At 66.3% G+C, this 19,377-nt stretch overlaps 4 protein-coding genes across 5 annotated transcripts; 2 read left to right on the top strand and 2 right to left on the bottom strand.

Moving 5' to 3' along the window:
* The first annotated feature begins 537 nt into the window (after positions 1-537).
* On the top strand, positions 538-1,512 carry MYL7 (myosin light chain 7). The gene is given in 4 exon segments (XM_063358908.1): positions 538-690; positions 786-859; positions 961-1,009; positions 1,417-1,512. Coding segments are annotated over 4 exon segments (372 nt in total).
* A 217-nt stretch (positions 1,513-1,729) lies between these two features.
* Positions 1,730-3,928, bottom strand: LOC134526687 (antimicrobial peptide NK-lysin-like). The gene is made up of 4 exons (XM_063358808.1): positions 3,433-3,928; positions 2,746-2,870; positions 2,514-2,639; positions 1,730-2,424 (listed from the first exon to the last, which is right to left on the bottom strand). Exons 1-4 carry the CDS (start codon positions 3,470-3,472, stop codon positions 2,257-2,259), a joined length of 459 nt encoding a protein of 152 aa, XP_063214878.1. The 5' UTR covers positions 3,473-3,928; the 3' UTR covers positions 1,730-2,256.
* Positions 3,929-5,173: 1,245 nt separating this feature from the next.
* POLD2 (DNA polymerase delta 2, accessory subunit) lies at positions 5,174-11,514 on the top strand. The gene is made up of 10 exons (XM_063358676.1): positions 5,174-5,519; positions 7,695-7,816; positions 8,687-8,810; positions 8,890-9,004; positions 9,701-9,899; positions 10,038-10,118; positions 10,518-10,675; positions 10,789-10,916; positions 11,013-11,114; positions 11,216-11,514. Exons 1-10 carry the CDS (start codon positions 5,300-5,302, stop codon positions 11,371-11,373), a joined length of 1,407 nt encoding a protein of 468 aa, XP_063214746.1. The 5' UTR covers positions 5,174-5,299; the 3' UTR covers positions 11,374-11,514.
* Positions 11,514-18,857, bottom strand: AEBP1 (AE binding protein 1). 2 transcript variants are annotated; one of them, XM_063358675.1, is made up of 21 exons: positions 18,486-18,857; positions 17,919-18,338; positions 17,554-17,625; positions 16,962-17,033; positions 16,738-16,824; positions 16,279-16,377; positions 16,048-16,167; positions 15,495-15,578; positions 15,344-15,415; positions 15,144-15,253; positions 14,919-15,058; positions 14,739-14,823; positions 14,501-14,645; positions 14,320-14,408; positions 14,071-14,194; positions 13,785-13,981; positions 13,506-13,685; positions 13,085-13,427; positions 12,839-12,978; positions 12,642-12,741; positions 11,514-12,553 (listed from the first exon to the last, which is right to left on the bottom strand). In XM_063358675.1, the coding sequence occupies exons 1-21, from the start codon at positions 18,721-18,723 to the stop codon at positions 12,003-12,005; spliced, it is 3,468 nt and encodes a 1,155-aa protein (XP_063214745.1). In that variant the 5' UTR covers positions 18,724-18,857; the 3' UTR covers positions 11,514-12,002. The 2 variants fall into 2 exon arrangements, with proteins under 2 accessions (XP_063214745.1, XP_063214744.1); XM_063358674.1 differs by having other exon boundaries at positions 16,078-16,167; positions 18,486-18,852.
* Positions 18,858-19,377: the final 520 nt, after the last annotated feature.

Raw genomic sequence — 19,377 nt, 5'->3', positions numbered from 1 at the left:
CCCGGGGTTCTGGGATCCTCATGAGGGTCTGGGGCACCCCAGGGATTTGAGTCCCCCAAAGGGTCTGGGGCAGGGTGTTGGGGGTCCCTGGAGGGTCTGGGGCACCCCAGGGTGTTGGAGTCCATCGGGGGCCTGGGGGCACCCCAGGGTTCTGGGTCCCCCTTGACAGTCTGGGGCACCTCGGGATGTTGGGGTCCTCAGGGGGTCTGGGACACTCCACTGTCTTGGGGTCCCCCTGGGGATCTGGGGCGCCTGACGCTCTTGAGCTCCTCCTGGGGCAGCCCAGGCTGTGTGTGGTCCCTCGGGGGGTCTGGGGGCACCCCAGGGTTTTCAGGTCCGTGTGAGGGTCTGGGGCACCCCAGGGTGTTGGGGTCACCCTGGGGGTGTTGGTGTCCTCCTGGGGCACCCCAGGATGGGTTTCCTCTGAGGCTTTGGGGCACCCCAAGATGCTGGGGTCACCGTGGGGGTGTGGGGGCACGCCAAGGTCTGGGCCAACTTGGGGGTGCGGGGACACCCTTGGCTATCTGGGGCCACCACATGGGTCTGGACCACCCCAGGGGGTCTGGGGCCACCCTGGGACATGGGGGCACCCCAGGATGCAGGGATATCTCAGGGTGTTGGGGTGACCCCGGAGTGTTGGGCCTCATTAACTTCCCCATCTTCTTGATGCCCTTTGGGGAGCAGCTGAACAGCGAGCGGCCCCGTAAAACCCCCTGACACCCCACGACACCCCGTGACACCCTGGGGGTCAGCCCCAAACCCCACCTAATGCCCCCCGCCACCAGGGCACCGACCCCGGGGAGTCCATCCTCAACACCTTCAAGCTCTTGGACCCCACCGGCACCATGAACAAGGACGAGTGAGTGGGGGGTGACAGGGACCCTCAGGGCACCCGGCTGGATCCTGCGTCCCCCGGGATGGGGACAGGAGCCGCCCCCCAGCTGGTCCCTCTTCCTGCAGGTTTAAGCAGCTCCTCCTGACCCAGGTGGATAAGTTCTCCCGGGAGGAGGTGAGGTGGCTCCCCTGGCTGTCACCCTCACTGTCACGGTCCCCTGCCCATCCTGTCCCCTCGTGCATCCCTGCACAAAGGGGAGCAACAGGACCCTCAGGCAAAGCGGGTGCACAGGACACCCGGCTCCGCCTGCCCACAGGGAGGGGGACACAGCTCCCGTCCCCAAATCCCTGTGTGTCCTCCAAGGTCCCCGTGTGCCCAGCCCCATCCCCGTGATCCCAAACCCCATCCCTGAGATCCCCACGTGCACCACATGGACCCTGTCCCCAAGATTGCCATGTGTCCCCCGTGATTCCTGACCCCGAGATCCTGGACCCAAGGTCCCCGTGTGTCACTCAAGGTCCCTGTCCCCGTGGTCCCCATGGGGACCCATCCCAGCCCACAGGGTACGTGTCCCCACGCAGGCGGAGCAGCTGTTCGTGGTGACGGCGGTGTCGGGGAACATCGACTAAAAGTCCTTGTGCTACATCACCACCCATGGGGACAAGCAGGAGGACTGAGGCGCCCGCGGGTCCCCCGCCCCCGCCACTCGCTCCGGCCAAATGAACCACGAAACAAGGGGATCTCATCCATCTGCAGCATCCCCAGGGAGGGAGGTGTCTCCGTTCAGCCTGAGCTTCACACCTAGTGTCCCCGTGGAGCTGGCGTGTCCCCCAACACAAGGGACAGCCCCCCTCCCCCAAAGGACAGGCACTCAGGGGACCCTTGGCACGGGGAGACAGCAGGGCCACTGTCCCCAGGAGACGTGGTAGCCTGGGGCGTGGTGCTTTATTGCATGGGGAGGGGGATCCAGGCTTTGGGGTGGTAGGTGGGGCTGGGAGAGGGTCAGGGGTTTGGAGGGTGGCACTTGGGGCCAGCTGCGGGGCTGAGCCCTGTGGAGACAAGGAAGGAGCGGTAAGTCGGGGGCCACCGTCACCACCAGCTGAGGCGCCAGCAAAAGTGGCTCCTCCAACCTTGCCCCCTCTCCAGGATGCATTTTGGGGTCTCCATCTTGCCCCTACCCTGTGGGGGTGCAGGCAGGTTCCCTCCTGGAGGCCCAGGACCCCCAGGTGCCCTCCTACCCCTGGGGCAGGCGTGGGGTGCTGGGTTTGGGGTGCGGGATATGGGATGCAGGACACGGGGCGGGGGGGCAGGGGGTGCAGGATGCCAGATGTGGGGCGCGGGGCGCAGGGGGCGGGATGCAGGATGCAGGCTGTGGGGTGCAGGATGGGGGATGCAGGACACGGGGCGGGTGCTGACCGGGCTCAGGCCTTGCAGACGCCGATGGCGGCGCAGGTGTCCTCGGGCTGGTCTCCGTTCTGCAGCGCCTCGCTGATCTCCTCCCGGTACTTCTTCACCAGCCACTTGCAGACTCGGCTCAGCCGCCTGCCCAGCGCCCGGCAGGCCTTGCCCAACACCTTCTCCACCGCCGCCTGCCGAACAGCACGCTGGCATCAGCGGGGCCACCCGTGGGGTGCCACCCCCACGCCCCGCTGCCCCGAACCCCCCAGCCACCCCTCACCTCGTCAGGGTCGTCGCCCGCCATCGCCTTGATCTGCTGCAGGATTTTGGTGCACAGGCTGCACTTCTTCCCCCTGCCTGGCCCCAACACGTCCCCTTCGGCCACGTCCCCTTCGGCCACGTCCCCCTGCAGGGGGACAGCGTAGACCCTCAGGGCTGTGCCCCAGCGTGGCCCCAATGCGAGTGTGGGGCTGCCCCACGGCTGGCGCTGAAGCGGTGGGGCTGGTGCTCACCAGGGCCAGGCTGTCCCAGAGATCGCGGCAGTACTGCTCCCGGTGGCACTGGATGGCGGTGGCCATGTCCTGGCACCAGGATGCGGGGCCACCCCGGCAGGGCTCAGGGACAGCAGCCTGCGCCGCTGAGCGGGGATGGGGAGGGTGAGCACAGACATGGGAGCGTGTGCCCGTCCCTGTGTGCCCCAGGAGTGCCCAGACCCTGTCCCTGTCATCCCCAGGTGGATCTTGCCTGCACCATCCCTCCCACCTGTCCCCATGTCCTCCTGTCCTCGCCATCCCAGGTACCTGTGCCCACACTGACCCCGTCCCCACCATCCCCAGGTCCCCAGGTGGACCTTCTCCCTGCCATCTCCATGTGCTTGTCCCCATGGCTTCCTGTCCCTGCCACCCTCAGGTCCCCACAAGGACCCCGTCCCCACCATCCTCAGGTCCCCACGCAGTCCTTGTCCCCACCATCCCTCCTGCCCATCCCCACATCCTCCTGTCCCCGCCATCCCTGGGAACACATCCCCATGAAGCCCCCATCCCTGCCATCCCCAGGTCCCCACACAGTCCCCGTCCCCAGCTGCTGTCCCCAAGCACACTGCCACCCCCGCTGACCCCGTGTCCATCCCCACGTGCCCCCCTCCACCCCAGGGTCTCCCTCCCCCGGCTGGGACACAGGGCAGCAGGGACCCCCGTTACCTCCCACCGCCACCAGCACCAAGAGGAAGGCGGCAGCCATGGCGAGCCCACTCGAGAGGCTGACAGCGGGTGACAGCGGGTGACAACCGGCGTGTCCCACCCTGACGGCTTTTATAGCCCGCCGTGTGGGCTGTGGGGACGGCTGCGCCAGTCAGCGCCGCCGAAACCCAAAAAGCCCTTAAAATGGAGCGTGTGGGTTCGCCACCCCCCTTCCTCCCTCACACCTCCGCCCCCGCGGCAGGAAGGGGGGACAGGGACGGGGGGGCCTCACTCCCCAGCCCCCCAGGCCCACTGGGGGCTGAGCGCGGGGCCACGATGGGGGGAGGTGGGTGTGGGGCCGGGTCCTCCTGGGCTCCGCGGCATCCCAGCGGGCCGTCCCGGTGTCCCCCCGTCCCCTCCCGGGCTCCCTGAGGCCTCAGGGGTCGGTCGCGGTGTCCCCTGTCCCCCCGTGGGCTCCCTGGTGTCCCGGGCCCGCCCAGGTGTCCCCGTCGCCCCCCGGTGGGTGCCGGTCCCACCCCCCCCACCCCCCGCCCCGTTCCCACAGTGACGGCGCCGCCACGGATGGTTGCCACGGCGACCCGCCGCCTTGACGTCACTTCCGTCCCGCGGCCACGCGACTTCCGCGCTTTGCGGCGTTCGCGCCTTTTCCCCCCCGCCCCCCCCCATGGCGGGTCGCGGTGCCGGGCAGGCGGCCCCCCCCGACCTCTGACCCCTGACCTCTGACCCCGTACGTGACCTGCGGCCGGGGGGGCCCTGGGGGAGCCCCCTGTGGGGGGGCCATGAGCGGCCCTGAGGGGGGGCGAGGGGGGTCTGGGGCGGGGGCCTTCGCCATGGGTCCTGGGGGGACCCTGGGGCTGGGGAGGCCCTACAGGGTCCTGCTAGTCGGGGGGTCTGGGGGGGGGTTTGGGCTGGGGTGTTTGGGGTGGGGGGGCGATGGGTTCCGGGGGCGTCCTGGTTCCAGGGGGTGTTTTGCGGGGAAGGGGGGTCTCAGTGCCCTGGGGGGGGGGTGTCCTTGTGCCAGGGTGTGTGTTTGGGGGGGGCTGAGAGGGGTCTGGTGGCAGGAGGTGTTTTTTTTGGGGGTGCTCCTGGTGCCCTGGGGGTCCTTTATGGCAGGGGGTGTGTTTAGGGTGGGTCCGGGGGGGGGCGGGGGCGGTCCTCGTGGCGGTCCTCGTGGCAGGGGGTGTTTTTGTGGGGGTCCCGGTGTCCTGGGGGGGTTCTTTGTGCCAGGGGGTGTGCTTAGGGGGTGTCCTGGAGTGAAGTCTGGTGCCAGAGGGTGGTTTGGGGGGGGTTCCTGGTGCCTTGGGGGGGTTCTTTAAGCCAGGGGGTGTCCTGGTGCAGGGGGTGTTTTTTGGGGGGGCTCCCAGTGCCCTGGGGGGTGTCTCTGTGCCAGGGGTTGTGTTTAGAGGGTGTCCGGGGGGGTCTCCTGGTGCCAGGGGGCTGTGCAAGGCTCCTGGTGCCAGGGGGTGTTGGGGGGGTTCACGGGAGGCTCTGGTGGCCGGGATGTATTTGGGGGGGCTTTGGGTGTCCTGCTGCCGGGGTATGATTTGCGGGGGGGGGAGGGGGTCCTGGGGTTTTGCTGGCACCAGGGTGTGTTTGGGGGTGCCGTGGTGTTGGAGGGGAGAGAAAGGAGGGGGGGGTGCAGCGTTTGGGGGGGTTAAGGCCTGGTTCGTATTTTGGGAGGGCGAGGGGGTCAGTTTGGGGGTGGGGGCCACCTCCAGGGAGGGATTTGTGGCACCTTGGCGGTGATGGTCACGGCTGGGGGAGGTGCCGGGAATTTGCCGGGATCCTTAATTTTCCCGTTTGCTTTCCAGCCCCGCCGTTAAAACCCGCCGGCATCCAGCCCCGCCGCTACGGCCTGACGCCCACCATGTTCTGGGAGCAGGCGGCCCCCACGGCGCAGGGTTTGCTGGCCCCCCCCTCCGCCGAGGCCTCCACCTTCGCCCGGGTGCCGGTCTCGGCGTACACCGACTGCTCCCAGCCCTTCCTGCTGGGCGAGCGCAGCTTCAGCCGCCAGTACGCCCACATCTACGCCGCCCGCCTCATCCAGATGCGGCCCATCCTGGAGGAGCGGGCGCGACAGAAGTGGGGTGAGTCCCTCTGGGGAAACCCCGCCTTGCTGTGGGAAAGGAGGACAAAGCCGCGCGGCTGGAAGCTTTTTGGAGATTTTTCAGCACGTGTTGGCCGTCGGTTCCTAAGCTTACACACACGTTAAGGGGTCAAATAACCCACGGGTGTTTTTTTGGGGGTGGTTTCTCCACCGGACAGTGTCCCGACATTTAAACATCAACTGTGGAGAGAAAAGAAAACCTTTTTTTTTTTTTTCTTTTTTTTTTTGTCCTGCTCACCAGGCCAGCTCAAAGCTTCCGCTGGCTGTCAGCAGCACGAGTTAAGCGTGAGGTTTGTCGGGGGGCGGGAGAGGCGCCGGGGGGGCCATTTCCTTGCCTGCGGGGCTGCGTGAGCGGTTGGCGGGTGGGATTCTAACGCCTGAGACTTTCCATCCGAAGGCGTAACGGCGGCGCTGGATGAAGCCACCACCTTGCTGCTGCCAGGGCACGGTGGCTGAGCTTTCTGGCTGGCCTCGGCACGGCACATGGCTCCCCCAGTGCCGTAAAAGCCCATTACCGAATTTCACCGCTCTTGGGCCAGCCAAGCTTTCAACTTTGCCCTTCTGTGGAGATTTTTGGGCTGGCTGCTTGTTTTTCTTTCTCTCCCCAGCCCCAGGGGCTGCGCGGGGAAGCAAAGCCCGCGCCGGGCTGTGCCGGCTCAGCAGCGGATGTCGTTCCTTGGCCGGTCGCCCCTGGACCGTAACCCTGGATTTTGCCAAGGGTGATGGGAAGCAGCGGTTTTGTAAAGTTCCACTTCCCGGCGTCATGCAATGGGATGCGATTTCTGGGGTTTGTCTCACAGCAAGAAGCGCCTGCAGGCAAAATCTGGAGAGAGCAGCCCCCCTCCCGCTAAACACACACATTCGGGGGGTTAGAGCCAAGAATAAGAAACTAAAATGGGATTGTTTTTTCTGACTCTGAGTGTTTGCATTCCTGGGGTGGATGAAGCCATGTTTCCAGCTCCGCTGAGCCCAGGGTGCCTGTGATGGCAGCGGGGCGCTTTCCACCGGGCAGCAGTCACGTTCAGCAGGCGCGTGATTAGCAAAGGGAGAGTTTGGAGGGAGAAACGTCCTGTGACCAGAAGGGATGACCTGACGGAGGGTCCGGCGCGGCAGCGGGCTCTGGCAGTGTTGTTCTGGGAGAGGAGCCCGGCAGCTCTCGCAGCGCCAGCGCAGTGCGCAGCCAGTCTTCCTCCCTCCTGGGCTGGAGGCTCAGGATGGATGGGCTTGATTTAAACAGGGGGAAATAAAAGTCCTGCAGTCTCGTAAAGGATGGGGCTGAAGCGTCTCTGGGTCCTCATTCGTGAGGTGAGAAGTCTTGGGCTCAGCTTGTGCTGAAGGAGGTGCATTTTTTTTGCTGTCTGCAAACGCTCCCCACCACAAAGGCGACGAAGTGCTGGAGCTGTGATGCTCTTTGCACCTCCGGAGGCACCTCCTGAGTTTTGGTTCCCCCAGCCCGTATCTCTCTGTGGATCCCTGGCTAAAGCCCAGGGACCTGTTTGTGCCTTTCAGGGAGAGGAAACCCTGACCCTCCCCAGCAGCCTGTCTTCATGCCGGGATCTTCCCAATTGCCCGGCTGCGATGGGAATCCTGGCTTCCAGCAGGGATCCCGGGTGGAGGATCTGGCCCTGGCAGAGGTCAGACTTGGGGGTGGTGAACGATCTCTCCTGCCTGTCAAATTTGAGTGAGATGTTTGGGTCGTCTCCTGGCGGGAGAGCACGAACACCAGCCCCTCGTGCCCAAGGGCAGGAGCGCTGGCTCTGTGCCCAGCTGGGGCCGTCCTGGAGCCATGCACCCTCCCTTCCTGGGCAGAGCTGGACCCGTGGGCGCAGTGGGGGCTTTGCACACTGTCCTGGGTGGTGGCTGGTAGCTGCGGTCCCCCAGATGCCGGCATGACCCGGCTTTCCTCCCCCTCGACGCAGAGGAAATGCCTGCAGGCCGTGCTGCCTCTCTGGGAAGCTCCATTGGCCCCATCTGGCCTACACATGTGGACTTGGCTCCATGCCTCCAGGAAAGATGAGAGGCTTCGCAACATTCCCCCACCGCCTCTTGCTGGCTTCGACGCTCAAGCCCTTCGAGTTGGTCCCAGTCAGCCGTTGAGCCTCGCCTGCCCTCATGGTCATCCCTGAGGCCAGCTGAGCCCCATTTCTCTCCGCAGGGAATGACGTGGCACTGAGGAAGCTCTGCGAGCTGCGGGCGGGCGAGAAGTGCTGCGTGGTGGGGACGCTCTTCAAGGCGATGCAGCTGCAGCCCTCCATCCTGCAGGAGATCAGCGAGGAGGTAATGGCGGGGATGTTCCCTCCCTCCTCCTCTGCGCAGCGCTGGGGGACGTGCCAACAGACATCGGGACCTCGGCTGGTTTCCCATCGCTTCCATCGTGCTCACTGTGGCCGAGCAAGTGGGAACCGCCAGGGCTTTGACCTGGGGAGCTGGTGCCTACCCCGTCCCTACACACCTTCTTCTCTGTGCCTACCCTGTCCCTAGACACCGCCGCTCTTGGTGCCACCTCTTTATGCCAGCATGCGTCCTGCATGCGCCTGCTTGGTGTTGCTTTTCCTGCCCTTGGAGGGTTTGGATCCATCGGGGTTGGCAGAGCAAACCCCTTCCCCCACTGCAGGGGAGGAGGATGAGGGGGGCGTCGCGGAAGCTCTGCCGTCCCCATGCCGTGCCGGGGGCCCGTCTGCTCCCAGCTGGCTCGCAGGGAGCACATTGGGATGTTTGGAGCCTGCTCGTCACGGCGTGGGGTTAGCATCGTGCCTGCCGGGCAGGGTTCAAAGGCAGCGGAGTGCTTGCCCGGACGGTGATTGCAAACACGTTTCCTGAGGCTAGCCAGAGCTCCGTCCCCCGCCGCCTGGCTGAGCCACTTCCTCCTTGGCCAGGGAGCCGCGCTCGTGTTCGCTTAGCCAGCATGCTGCGGGGAAACGTTAAGCGAAACCAGCTCGCCTGGGTGGTGTGCAGCTGGCGAGCAGCTTTGAAGCAGCAGCGGGGGTGTTGGCCAGGCCAGCGGTGGGGGGCCACGGCAGCAGCAGCTCTCATGAGTCACGTGCCCGCGCTCTGGTTTCCACCTGCGGGGTTTGGCTGCGGGGGGAAGGGCCCTTTGGGGCAGCTCGGCCTCGCTGAGGCCATCACAGCCTGCCCTGTCCCCCCCAGCACAACCTGGTGCCTCAGCCGCCCCAGCCCAAGTACATCCACCCCTCCGATGAGCTGATCCTGGAGGATGAGCTGCAGCGGATGAAACTGGAAGGAGCTGTCGAGGTGCAGAGGCTAGTGACAGGTAAGGGGACGATGGCTTCTCAGTGAGAGCCACCTCGCAGGCTCTGGCTGGGGGCTTGACCACCCGCTCTCTGCCATAGGGACTATCTTTGCCGTGTACGGCTCCGAGCAGGACAATGGCAAGTTCCTGGTGGAGGATCACTGCTTCGCCAACCTGCCCCCGCCACTGCCCTGGAAGGGCCCCAGCTCGGATCGGTGAGTCTCCACAGTGACAGGAGTGGGGGTGGCACCATGTCCCCTGCCAAATCCCCGAGCCCTGGGGACCATTTCATAGAATCATGGAATGGGTTCAGTTGGAAGGGACCTTGATCGTCTTTCCTACCACAGGCAGGGACACCTCCCACCAGCCCAGGTTGCTCCAAGCCCCGGCCAACCTGGCCTTGAACCCCTCCAGAGGTGGGGCAGCTGCAGCTTCTCTGGGTAGCCTGGGCCAGGGGCTCACCACTGGACAGGACTCTAAGGTCTCCCTGGAGCCTTCTCTTCTCCAGGCTGAACAGCCCCAACTCTCAGCCTGTGCTCACAGCAGAGGGGCTCCAGCCCCCTGAGCATCTTCGTGGCTTCCTCTAGACCCTCCCCATCTGCCCCATGAGTCCCTGATGCCCCCCGCATCCTCCTCCCCTGCAGCAGGGGAAGGGGGTTTGCTCTGCCAACTCCCCTGGATCCAAACCCTGCAAGGGCAAGAAAAGCAACACCATGACTCCCTGGAAAAGAGTCCCTCCCCATCTCCCCCGTGTGCCCCTCGGAGTCGGTGCCTTGTGCTGGGAGAGGTGGCGGATGGGGACTGCTGTCCCCCACACCTGGCTCTTGGCGTGGGCAGCCCTGTCGTGGCCGCGCGGGCAGGGACTGGGGCGGGCAGGGAGCACGGCATGCTGCCCCCGCCTCTCCGCCCAGGTTCGTCCTGCTGGTGTCGGGGCTGGGGCTGGGCAGCGGGAGCGGCGAGTCCCTGCTGAGCACACAGCTGCTGGTGGATGTGGTGACGGGGCAGCTGGGCGCTGAGGGCGGGCAGAGCTGCGCCGCGCAGATCTCCCGCGTCATCCTGGCGGGGAACCTGCTGAGCCAGAACACGCAGAGCCGGGACACCATCAACAAGGTACGGCGGGGCAAGGGGTCTTCAGCCTCGGCCATGCTCTCCGGGGCCTGGGCTGGCACAGGGAGTTCCACGGAGGTGGGGAAGGAGGGATCAGAGGTGGCACAGGGCTGTTCCCTCACTGTCTCCACACTGACCCAGGCCAAGTACTTGACCAAGAAGACCCAGGCAGCGAGTGTGGAGGCCGTGAAGATGCTGGATGAGATCCTGCTGCAGCTTTGTGTGAGTGCTTGGAGCAGGGTAGGGTTGACCGGGGAACTGGGTACCTTCCGGCGGAAGGAGCCTGGCTCCCGAGCCAGGGAAGCAACGCTCTGCCAGCAGCCTGGGTGTGTGGGGTGGCAAAAGCCCCTTCCCCGGCCCCCGCCTTCTCCTTGAACGCTGCATATGGTGCCGTTCAGGAACGCAGCAAGACAAGGAGGCAGCGCGCAGCCCGGCTTCAGATCCTTCTCCTGGCATCTGGTCTCTGTGGTGAAGCCAAGCTGGGCTTCCTGCAGGGAAGTGGCAGGAGCCAAATCAGGGAGCAGGGCAGCGCTGGCAGCAAGCTCCGATCGGGGCTTGGCTCGGAGCCCCTTTGAAGGAGGGTGGTTTGGCCATTCCCAGTAATCCCCACTCTGCCCACAGACCTCCGTGCCTGTGGACGTGATGCCTGGTGAGTTTGACCCCACCAACTATACGCTGCCCCAGCAGCCGCTGCATCACTGCATGCTGCCCCTCGCCAGCGCCTACTCCACGCTCCGGCTGGTCACCAACCCCTACCAGGCCGACGTGGATGGAATCAGGTAAAAAAGCCTCATGTGCCACCAGCTCTGTGACAACTGGCGGCGTAGGATCGCAGGGCAAGTCGTGGCAAGTACAGCCATCTGAATCTCTCCTTCCTTCCCCCAAAATGTAGGTTTTTGGGGACATCAGGGCAAAATGTCAGTGACATCTTCAAATACAGCAGCATGGACGACTACCTGGAGATCCTGGAGTGGACGCTGCTGGCGGGACACATCAGCCCCACAGCCCCGGACACCCTGGGTAAGGGGAGAGCTGGGTGGGCGCCGAGGCTGAGGGGCATTTGGCCTCCGAAGGGGTGCGGGTGCAGGTTCCTCTCCTAATTTCCGTCCCTCCCAGGCTGCTACCCTTTTTACAAATCAGACCCCTTCATCCTCACCGACTGCCCTCACGTCTACTTCTGCGGCAATGCTCCCCGCTTCCAGTCCAAGCTGCTCAAAGGTGAGTCCCGCAGCCTGCAGCACCCCCTCGCTCGGAGCCAGGACCCAGCGCCGGGGTGCCAAATGGGGGCTTGTCTGCTTGATGCCTGCCTGTCTTTGCAGGGGAGGATGGGCAGCAGGTCCTGCTGGTGACAGTGCCCGTCTTCAGCACCACGCAGACCGCCTGCCTCGTCAACCTGCGCGACCTCAGCTGCCAGCCCATCAGCTTCTCTGGCTTCGGGGCCGAGGACGATGATGGGGACATGGAGGTCGGGCACTGACTGAGCAGGCAGAGCACAGACTTGATAAACCCCTGGCCCTTCGGAGGGTCCTGGCGCCCGCTCCCTGGGTGTCATCCCCATCTGTCCTCCCAGGAGGGCTGGCGTGGAGCTGCCGGGGCACGGGAGAGAGGAGATGCTCGTACCAATATAACTTGATTTATTTGTGTAACAAAAAACTGTGTGGAGGGGACAGGGGCTGCGTCTGCCTCCGTGCGGGCCCTGCCCTGGAGAGTGGGACCACCCCTGCCAACCCCACTGTGCCGGGAGATGGGGATGGGGCGAGGGCTGGGTCCTGCGTGACCCCCTCCCCTGCCAGGCAAGGGCTGGCACCGCCCAGCCCCGAGGGATGGGGCAGCACGTCCCTTTCCTGCCTGGCCCTGGAGCCTGGCAAAGGGGACACTCTGCAGCCGCCCAGCCATGGGGTGAGCATCGGCACGGCGTGCCCTGCAGTCTTAGGAAGCAGCGCGGGTGAGGAGCTGGAGCCCACCCGGGGCGGGCTGCCCAGAGCGGGCTGCCCAGGGCTTGAAGAAGACTTCAGAAGCAGATGCTGGAGCCTGCGGCAGGCGAAACCAAACCGGCCGCGAGCGTCCAGCCTTGGCTTGAGGCAGCAGCGAGGGGATGAGCATCTCCTAGTCACCAAAGTTCACGGTGTAGGTCTCGGCCGTGGTGAAGGGCTGCACTGTCCCCGTGCCCAGCTCCCAGGCCTCCGTCTCCGTCACCAGCTCGGTCACCACCTCCGTTTCGGTCTCCATCTCCCAGGTGCTGGCTGTGGGTGGCTCTTGGCTCCAGGGCGCGTAGGCAGTGCTGCTGAAGGGGAAGGGCAGGGCCGTAGTGGGCGGCGGGGCCGTGGGGCCGCTGGTGGCCGTGGTGGCATTGAGTCGCCGCAGCCTCATCTGCTCCCGGAGCCGCATGCGGTGCCGGAGGCGCATACGCAGGCGCATGCGTTCGCGGGGCGTCATGGGGCGGCCGGGCACGATGCGACGGATGGGCCGGTTCCCGTTCATGGCCATGATCTCCCGGATGCGTTTCCAGTTGGAGCGCGACAGGACGAAGTTGCACTGGGTGGCCCCGATGTCGTAGAAGACGCTGCAGGTCTTGACGCTGGGGTTGTAGCCCTCGGCCCGAGCCGAGACGCGGTACTCACCCGGGTTCAGGATGCGCCAGTAGTCCCCGCCGCTGGCTGCCAACAGCAAGGGGAAGCAGCGGGGTGTGAAGGGGGCAGCACGGTGCTGCCGGCACCCTGCCCAGTACCCTGCCCCGCGCCCTACCTGTCTTGATGTTGTGGTTGATGCCCCCCACGACGATGGTGGCGTTGGCGATGGGTTCTCCCTGCTGGTCTGTCACCAAGCCCTTGATGCCCCGATGGACCTATGCGAGGAAAGAGGACGAGAGGAGCCGTGTGGGGCGGGGCAGGGCAGGGCAGGGCAGCCGCCCGCCTCCCTCCCTGGCACGGCCCAGCTCCTACCTGCTCCATGAAGGTGAGCAGCGACTCCTTATTGTTCTCCCACTCCTGCTGCAGCTCGCTCTCGTGGGGGAACTTGTCGCAGCCCAGGTAGATGGAGAGCTCCAGGCAGTTGGTGTGCAGGTAGCTGAAGTCGTTCATGCCTGCAAGACAAACAACCAAGTGCCCACCCAGCCGCTCACTCACACCTTCACGAGGCGGGAGCGTGGGGCAGGCAAGCCGCCGCCGTACGGTGTGGCACCCACTTACTGCCGGCCCGCGGGTGCCACTTGGCCCCCTGCACAATGCCCATGGCGTTGGTCATGTCCTGCGTGTGGCAGCCCCCGCGGAAGGTCTCGGTCATGGTGAGGTGGGCCGAAGCGTAGGAGATGGCGAGCCAGCGGAAGATGGCATGGTCGGGCGTCTCCTGCAGCTCAGGATTGTCGTCCTCGTAGTCGTCCGGCAGGCGAGGGGCGGCTGCCGGCATCTCGCTGACGGGCCGGGACGTGTCAAAGGGGTAGGACACCAGCTTCTCCCCGCCCTGCAGGTTGGCTCCCAGCACGAAGGGGTTCTTGTCCATCCACGCCATCACTGCCCGTGTCTCCACCGCCACCTGCCAAGGCAGACGCAGACGTGTGAGACGCCATCTCCCCGTCACCGCCCTGCCACCGTGCCTTGTGCCGGGGCTCACCGTGGCATCCTCGGCCAGGTAGTGCTCCGGGATGGGGATGTGGTGGTTGGGGAACTTGTGGGGCACCAGCCTCCTCTCCTCGGCCGCCCACAGCGCTGAAGCCAAGTCAGGGAAGTTCTCAAAGAGGTCGTAGCCCTCCTCTGTCCAGTGGCCCAGTGCCCAGTTGCCCAGTTCGGAGCCCTGCAGGCAGCCCAGGGCAGCGGTGAGCCCGGGGGCTGCATCCCGCCGTCCCCTCCCCTTGTCCCGCTGTCCCATCCCACCACCCTGCCGTCCCCTTACCGCTTCGCGGGCCAGCTCGTAGCCGTCGGGGTTGAGGGAGGGCACGAGGTGGATGCGGGTTTCGGTCACCAGGCTCCGCACCCGGGGGTTGCCGTCCTGGTACTCCTTGCACAGGAACTGCATGAGCAGGAGCAGCAGCTCCCGGCCCAGCACTTCGTTCCCGTGCAGCCCCGCCGTGTACCTGAACTCGGGCTCGCCTGCGGGCAGGGTGTGGGCAGGCTCAGCGTGGTACCCGCCGCCTGCCTGCGCCGGGGCCCCCTGGCCAGGTGTCCCCTCCCCTCCTCACCCGTCTCGTGCTCGCCCGGGTTGTCAGAGATCTCCATGGCGTAGATCTTCAGCCCCCGTGAGCTCTTGCCGATGTTGTAGATGCGGGTGATGGTGGGACACTCCTCGTTCACCACCTTCATCAGCTGCGGGTGCAGAGGGGGCGGGTGATGGGGGGGGGTTGGGGAGGGGGCAGCGCTCGGGGGCCTGAGCCCACCTCCCACGGAATATCCCGCCCCCACAGAGGAGCCCACCCCACAGAGGTGCTCACCTGCCTCATGTCCTTGTAGGTGTGGTGGCGGAAATCCAGGTTGTCCGTGGAGGTCACCTCGTTCTGCTGGGCGTAGTAGCTGCTGATGGCTGCAGAGGGGACAAAGACACAGCGGTGGGGGGGCCGGGGAGCCGTGACCCTGCCATGGGTGGTGTACCTCCAGCTTTGGGGTGGCTCTTACTGGAGAGGGGGCAGCCCAGGACCTCGAGGCGCAGGCAGAGACTGCCGTTCCACGTCTGGGGGTAGATGCGGATGTAACGGGCCACCATGGGCTCGGGGAACTCAGTCAGCACCGGTGTGTCCTTGTCCACGTTGCCGTAAAACATCTGACGAGGGGGGTGAGACGGAGCTGAGGGTGGGGGCAGAGGGTCCCTATTGTCCCCGTCCCGCCCCAACCAGCCCCTTTTGGGGTCCCGTACCATCTCCTCGTAGCCGTTGGTGTACATCACCCAGTTCTGGCTGTCGTTGCTGAAGCCCACGTAGAAGCTGGTGACAAAGTCCTCGCTGTGGGAGGAAGGGGACAGTTTGGGAGGGGGCGTCCCCAAGATGCTCCCCCACCCCACGTCCCCAGATCCTTCCCCTCCCGCCTGTCCCCATACTGGATCTGGGAGTCACGGCCCTGGGTGATGACACCAGTGAACTTGGTGGTGCGGCGGGTGTCCACCTCGATCCAGTGCGCCCGGCTGTCGTCCTCGGCACACCAAGCCCCGTCGAAGAAATCGTCCTCGTTGGTACCCGCCTGGGGTGGGGACAGCGAGGGGGGGCATGGGTGGGGGGGTTCGGCAGGCAAGGCGGGGGGTGGGCGCGGGACGGGTGACCCTCACCTGCATGTTGAGGCGCCCGCGCTGGGCACCCAGCCCGTGGCGCAGCATGGAGGAGGCCAGGATCTGGTCGTCATCGATGCGGTGGGACTCCAGGCCGATGGGTGGACATTCTGGGGACAATTGGGGTGGGCAGAGAAGGTGATGGGCACCCCCCCACAGTGGGGTGCCCGCTCTCCCCCCCCGGGAACGGGGACACTCACTTGTCTTCTCTGGAGGGGCCCATTCGTCCTCGTCTGGCTCCCACTTCTTCCCTCCCGGTTTTTTGGGTTTTCCTGGAAAAGGGGTGTATAAGGGGATGCAGAGCCCGGGTGGATGGGGGCAAGGGGACGGGGACAGGAGGCTGGCACCTACCTTTGCGGTCCCAGCCCTTCTCCTCTGCCCAGGGGTCCTCCTCCTCCTCCTCTTCCTTGCTGCTGCCGCCTTTCTTGGGCTTCCCTGGGATGGGAGAGCAGCTGTTGGGAACATGCCACCCACCCCAGGGACGTGCCACCCATCCCAGGGACGTGCCACCCACCCTATGGATGTGCCACCAGCCCTGAGAACGTGCCACCAGCCCTGAGAACGTGCCACCTGCCCCAGGGACATGCCACCCACCACAGGGATCTGCCACCCACCCGGGAATGTGCCACCCACCCTGTGGATGTGCCACCGGCCCTGGGGATGTGCCACCCACCCCGGGGATGTGCCACCAGCCCTGAGAACGTGCCACCTGCCCCATGGACATGCCACCCCAGGGACGTGCCACCCACCACAGGGATCTGCCACCCACCCGGGAATGTGCCACCCACCCTGTGGATGTGCCACCGGCCCTGGGGATGTGCCACCCACCCCAGGGATGTGCCACCAGCCCTGAGAACGTGCCACCTGCCCCATGGACATGCCACCCCAGGGATGTGCCACCCACCCTGGCACCCAGCCCCTGCTGATATCTCACAGGGTTTGAGTTTCTCCTCGTCCGTCTCCATCTCATCCTCTTTGTCCGGGTGTTTCCTGGGTTTCGGGGGGGGGGGCAGCCCGTACGCCACTGCGGGGGCAGATGGGGAGGGGCTGGGACACCCCCTTAGGGCGGGGGGGGCAGGGGTGGGTGCTACCCGTGGGGCTGGGGTGCCCCAGAGCCCCCTGGCTCGTCACTCACAGTCATCGTAGTCAGGTGGCTCGAAGCCCTCCTCATAGTCCCCTTCGGTCACCGGCACGGGCGGGGGGGTTGGCTGTGGGGGTGGCACCTCTGGCTTCGCTGAGGAGGGCAAAAGGGGCCGTGCTGGGGCTGGGGGGGTGGGGAATGGGACCCCTGTGGGGTCCCTACACCTCTACTGTGCCCCCGAGGGTCCCCCAGGTTCCTATGGGGTCCCCGTGTCCTTGCCAGGTGCTCTGTGTCCCCAGGGGGTCAGCGTACCCCTGCGGGACCCCCACGTCCCTCTGGGGACCCCCATGCCCCTTCCAAGTCCCCTGTGTCCCCACAGGGTCAGCGTGCCCCTATGGGGTCCCCTATGCCCCCAAAATGATGCTCCTCTGGGTCCCCAAGGCTGGGGACTGTCCCCCCCACCCCGAGCGGTGCCAGCCCCCCCCCGCCTTGTCCCCCTGCCACCCCACTTACGTGGCTCCTCAGGCTGGGGCCAGACTCTCTCAGGTTTCTTCCTCCTGGGGGGCTTGCGGGGTTTCTGCTGCCGGCGGATGTACTCGACTGGGGACAGAAAGAGGGGGTGGCACTGATATTGGGGGCGCAAGGAGGGGGCGCAAGGGTAGGGATGCCCCCTCCAGCCCTCCCTGCGGGCCGGGGGACTCCAGCGGTCCCCCCCGCCCTGCGCCCCGGCACCGTACAGTCCTCATAGTCCTCCCGCTCCAGCTGCTCGTTGTAGTCCAGCGTCGGTGGCTCCGTCTCCTCGGGGACATCTGCAGGGAAGGGACACGTGGGGAAGGGGTGGAGGGGTGGCCGTGGGGTGCAGGGAGCAGGGAGGTGGCATTTGGGAGTAGGGGGGTGGCCCCAGGGTACAGGGAGGTGGCACTGGGGTGAAGGGTGGTGGCTCTGGGGCAGAGGGGGGGTGACACCAGGGAGCAGGGGGGTGGCACCAGGGAGCAGGGAGGTGACATCAAGGGGCAAGGAGGTGGCATTTCAGAACAGGGAGGTGATACTGGGATGCAGAGAGGTGGCGTTTGGGAGCAGGGAGGTGGCCCCGGTTTGCAAGGATGTGGCACTGGGGCACAGGGAGGTGACATCGGGGTGCAGGGAGGTGGCATTTGGGAACAGGGAAGTGGCACTGGGGAGCAGCGAGGTGGCACCGGGGTGAAGGTTGGTGGCACTGGGGCACAGGGAGGTGACATTAGGGAGCAGGGAGGTGACATCGGGGTGCATTTGGGCACAGGGAGGTAGCCCTGGGCTGCAGGGAGGTGGCCCTGGGGACAGGGCACTCACCAGGCTCAGGCTCAGGACTCCAGTCCTCCCGGCCCAGACCCCAGGGCTCGCTCGGTGGCTCCTCCAGCTCCCCTGGGGACAGGGACACAGAGTGAGGGGTTGGCAGTGCCCCACAGCCCCCCCGGCCCGGCCCCCCGGCAGCCCCATGCCGAAAGAAAATCCCACTGGGGAGATGGACTGTGTCCCATCGTCCCCCCCGGTGGGGACGGAGGAGGTGACCCTGGTATGGACAAAGCCCAGCCAGCCGTGGGGTGCCACCGGGGAGCCGAGTGGGACACAGGGTGACGCCGTGGTGTGCCAAGACACCCCCCCTCCCCCCCCCGCCCCTCCCTGGCTGATGGTGAGATGGGGTCCCCAAGACTCACCTCGGCCACCTCCATCCTCTTCCTCCTCATAGGGCGATGGCTGTTCTGGTAACCGGGGTGTCCCCACGTCGTCCTCACGCCGTGGGGGCTGCGGGGCAGTAGGAGGCTCCGGGGGGGTGGTTGGTAGCCCCAGTGGCTTCTTGCCAGAGGGTTTTTTGGTGGCCTTGGGTGGCTTCTCCTTGGGTGGCTTTTCCTTGGGCTTTTTGGAGCCTTTTGGAAGTTTTTCGGAGCCTTTTGGGGGCTTTTCCTTGGGCTTCTTGGAGGGCTTGTCCTTGCCCCTGTCCCTGTCCCTGTCCCTGTCCCTGTCCTTGTCCTTCTTGGAGCCCCGGGGTCTCTCCTTGGGCTTCTTGGTGGGTTTGGGAGGTTTTTCCTTCTTCCCCTTCTTGGGTTTCTCGGGCTCCGTCAGCCGCCCCGGGGAGCCTGGAGAGGGGAGGGGAGGGGACGGCCGCGGGGTGAGGGGCGGCCGGGGGGTCCCCACCTCCTGCTGCCCCCCCCAGCCCCGCGGGACCCCGGCGGGGACCGGGACCGGGGCTGCCCCGCCGTGCCGTGCCGGTGCCGCTCGCTCACCGGGGCCGGTGCCGGGGCCGATGCCCAGCTCGGTGCCGAAGCCCAGCTCGGTGTCATCCCCGTCGCCGTCGCCGTCCCCGCGCTCCGCGGGCCCGAGGAAACCCCGCAGAAACGCTTCGATCTCGGCGTCGGTGAGCGCGGGCGGCGCGGCGGGGTCCGGGGCGGCCCCGGGCGGCAGCAGCGGCAGCAGCGCGGCCGTCAGCAGGAGGCAGGAGCGGGGCGGCCCCGTCAGCCCCATCGCCGCGTCCCCCGCACCGGCCCCGGCCCCGGCCCCGGCCCCGGAGAGACCGGGCGGGCGGGCGGGGGGCGGGCGCAGGAGCCGGGGGCGGCACCGAGCTGCAGCGGGGCTGCGTGGGACCGGCACTGCACCGGCACCAGTATGGGACCGGCACTGCACTGGGACCAGTACGGGACCGGCACTGCACCGGCACTGCACCGGCACTGCACCGGCACTGGCACTACACGGGCACTGCACTGGGACCCGTACGGGACCGGCACTGCACTGGGACCAGTATGGGACCAGCATTGCACTGGCACTGGGAGTGGGACTGGCACTACACCACACTGGCACTGGCACTGCATCAGCACTGCATCGGGACCGGCACTGCACTGGCACTACACTGGGACCAGTACGGGACAAGCACTGCACCAGGACCAACACTGCACTGGCACTGGCACTGCGCTGGGGCCAGTACGGGACCGGCACTGCACTGGCACTGCACCAGGACTGGCACTACACGGGCACTGCACTGGGACCAGTACAGGACAAGCACTGCACCGGCACTACACTGGCACTGCACTGGCACCGGCACTGCGCTGGGACCAGCACTGCACCGGGACTGGCACTACACGGGCACTGCACTGGGACCAGTACGGGACCTGCACTGCACCG

Source organism: Chroicocephalus ridibundus, chromosome 23 (genome assembly GCF_963924245.1).
Source record: "Chroicocephalus ridibundus chromosome 23, bChrRid1.1, whole genome shotgun sequence".
Classification (NCBI taxonomy): domain Eukaryota; kingdom Metazoa; phylum Chordata; class Aves; order Charadriiformes; family Laridae; genus Chroicocephalus; species Chroicocephalus ridibundus.
This window is presented reverse-complemented; position numbering and strand designations above follow the sequence as displayed.

Coding starts and splice junctions, on each gene's coding strand:
- LOC134526687 (XM_063358808.1), bottom strand. CDS start 3,472: ATGGCTGCCGCCTTCCTCTTGGTGCTGGTGGCGGTGGGAG. Junction 2,871..3,432: donor GGTGCTGGTGGCGGTGGGAG/GTAACGGGGGTC, acceptor ATCCCCGCTCAG/CGGCGCAGGCTGCTGTCCCT. Junction 2,425..2,513: donor CGGGCGACGACCCTGACGAG/GTGAGGGGTGGC, acceptor GCTGTTCGGCAG/GCGGCGGTGGAGAAGGTGTT.
- POLD2 (XM_063358676.1), top strand. CDS start 5,300: ATGTTCTGGGAGCAGGCGGCCCCCACGGCGCAGGGTTTGCTGGCCCCC. Junction 10,917..11,012: donor CACAGCCCCGGACACCCTGG/GTAAGGGGAGAG, acceptor CGTCCCTCCCAG/GCTGCTACCCTTTTTACAAA. Junction 11,115..11,215: donor CCAGTCCAAGCTGCTCAAAG/GTGAGTCCCGCA, acceptor CTGTCTTTGCAG/GGGAGGATGGGCAGCAGGTC.
- AEBP1 (XM_063358675.1), bottom strand. CDS start 18,723: ATGGGGCTGACGGGGCCGCCCCGCTCCTGCCTCCTGCTGACGGCCGCG. Junction 18,339..18,485: donor CGGCCCCGGCACCGGCCCCG/GTGAGCGAGCGG, acceptor TCCCCTCTCCAG/GCTCCCCGGGGCGGCTGACG. Junction 16,168..16,278: donor GCCACCTGACTACGATGACT/GTGAGTGACGAG, acceptor CTGCCCCCGCAG/TGGCGTACGGGCTGCCCCCC.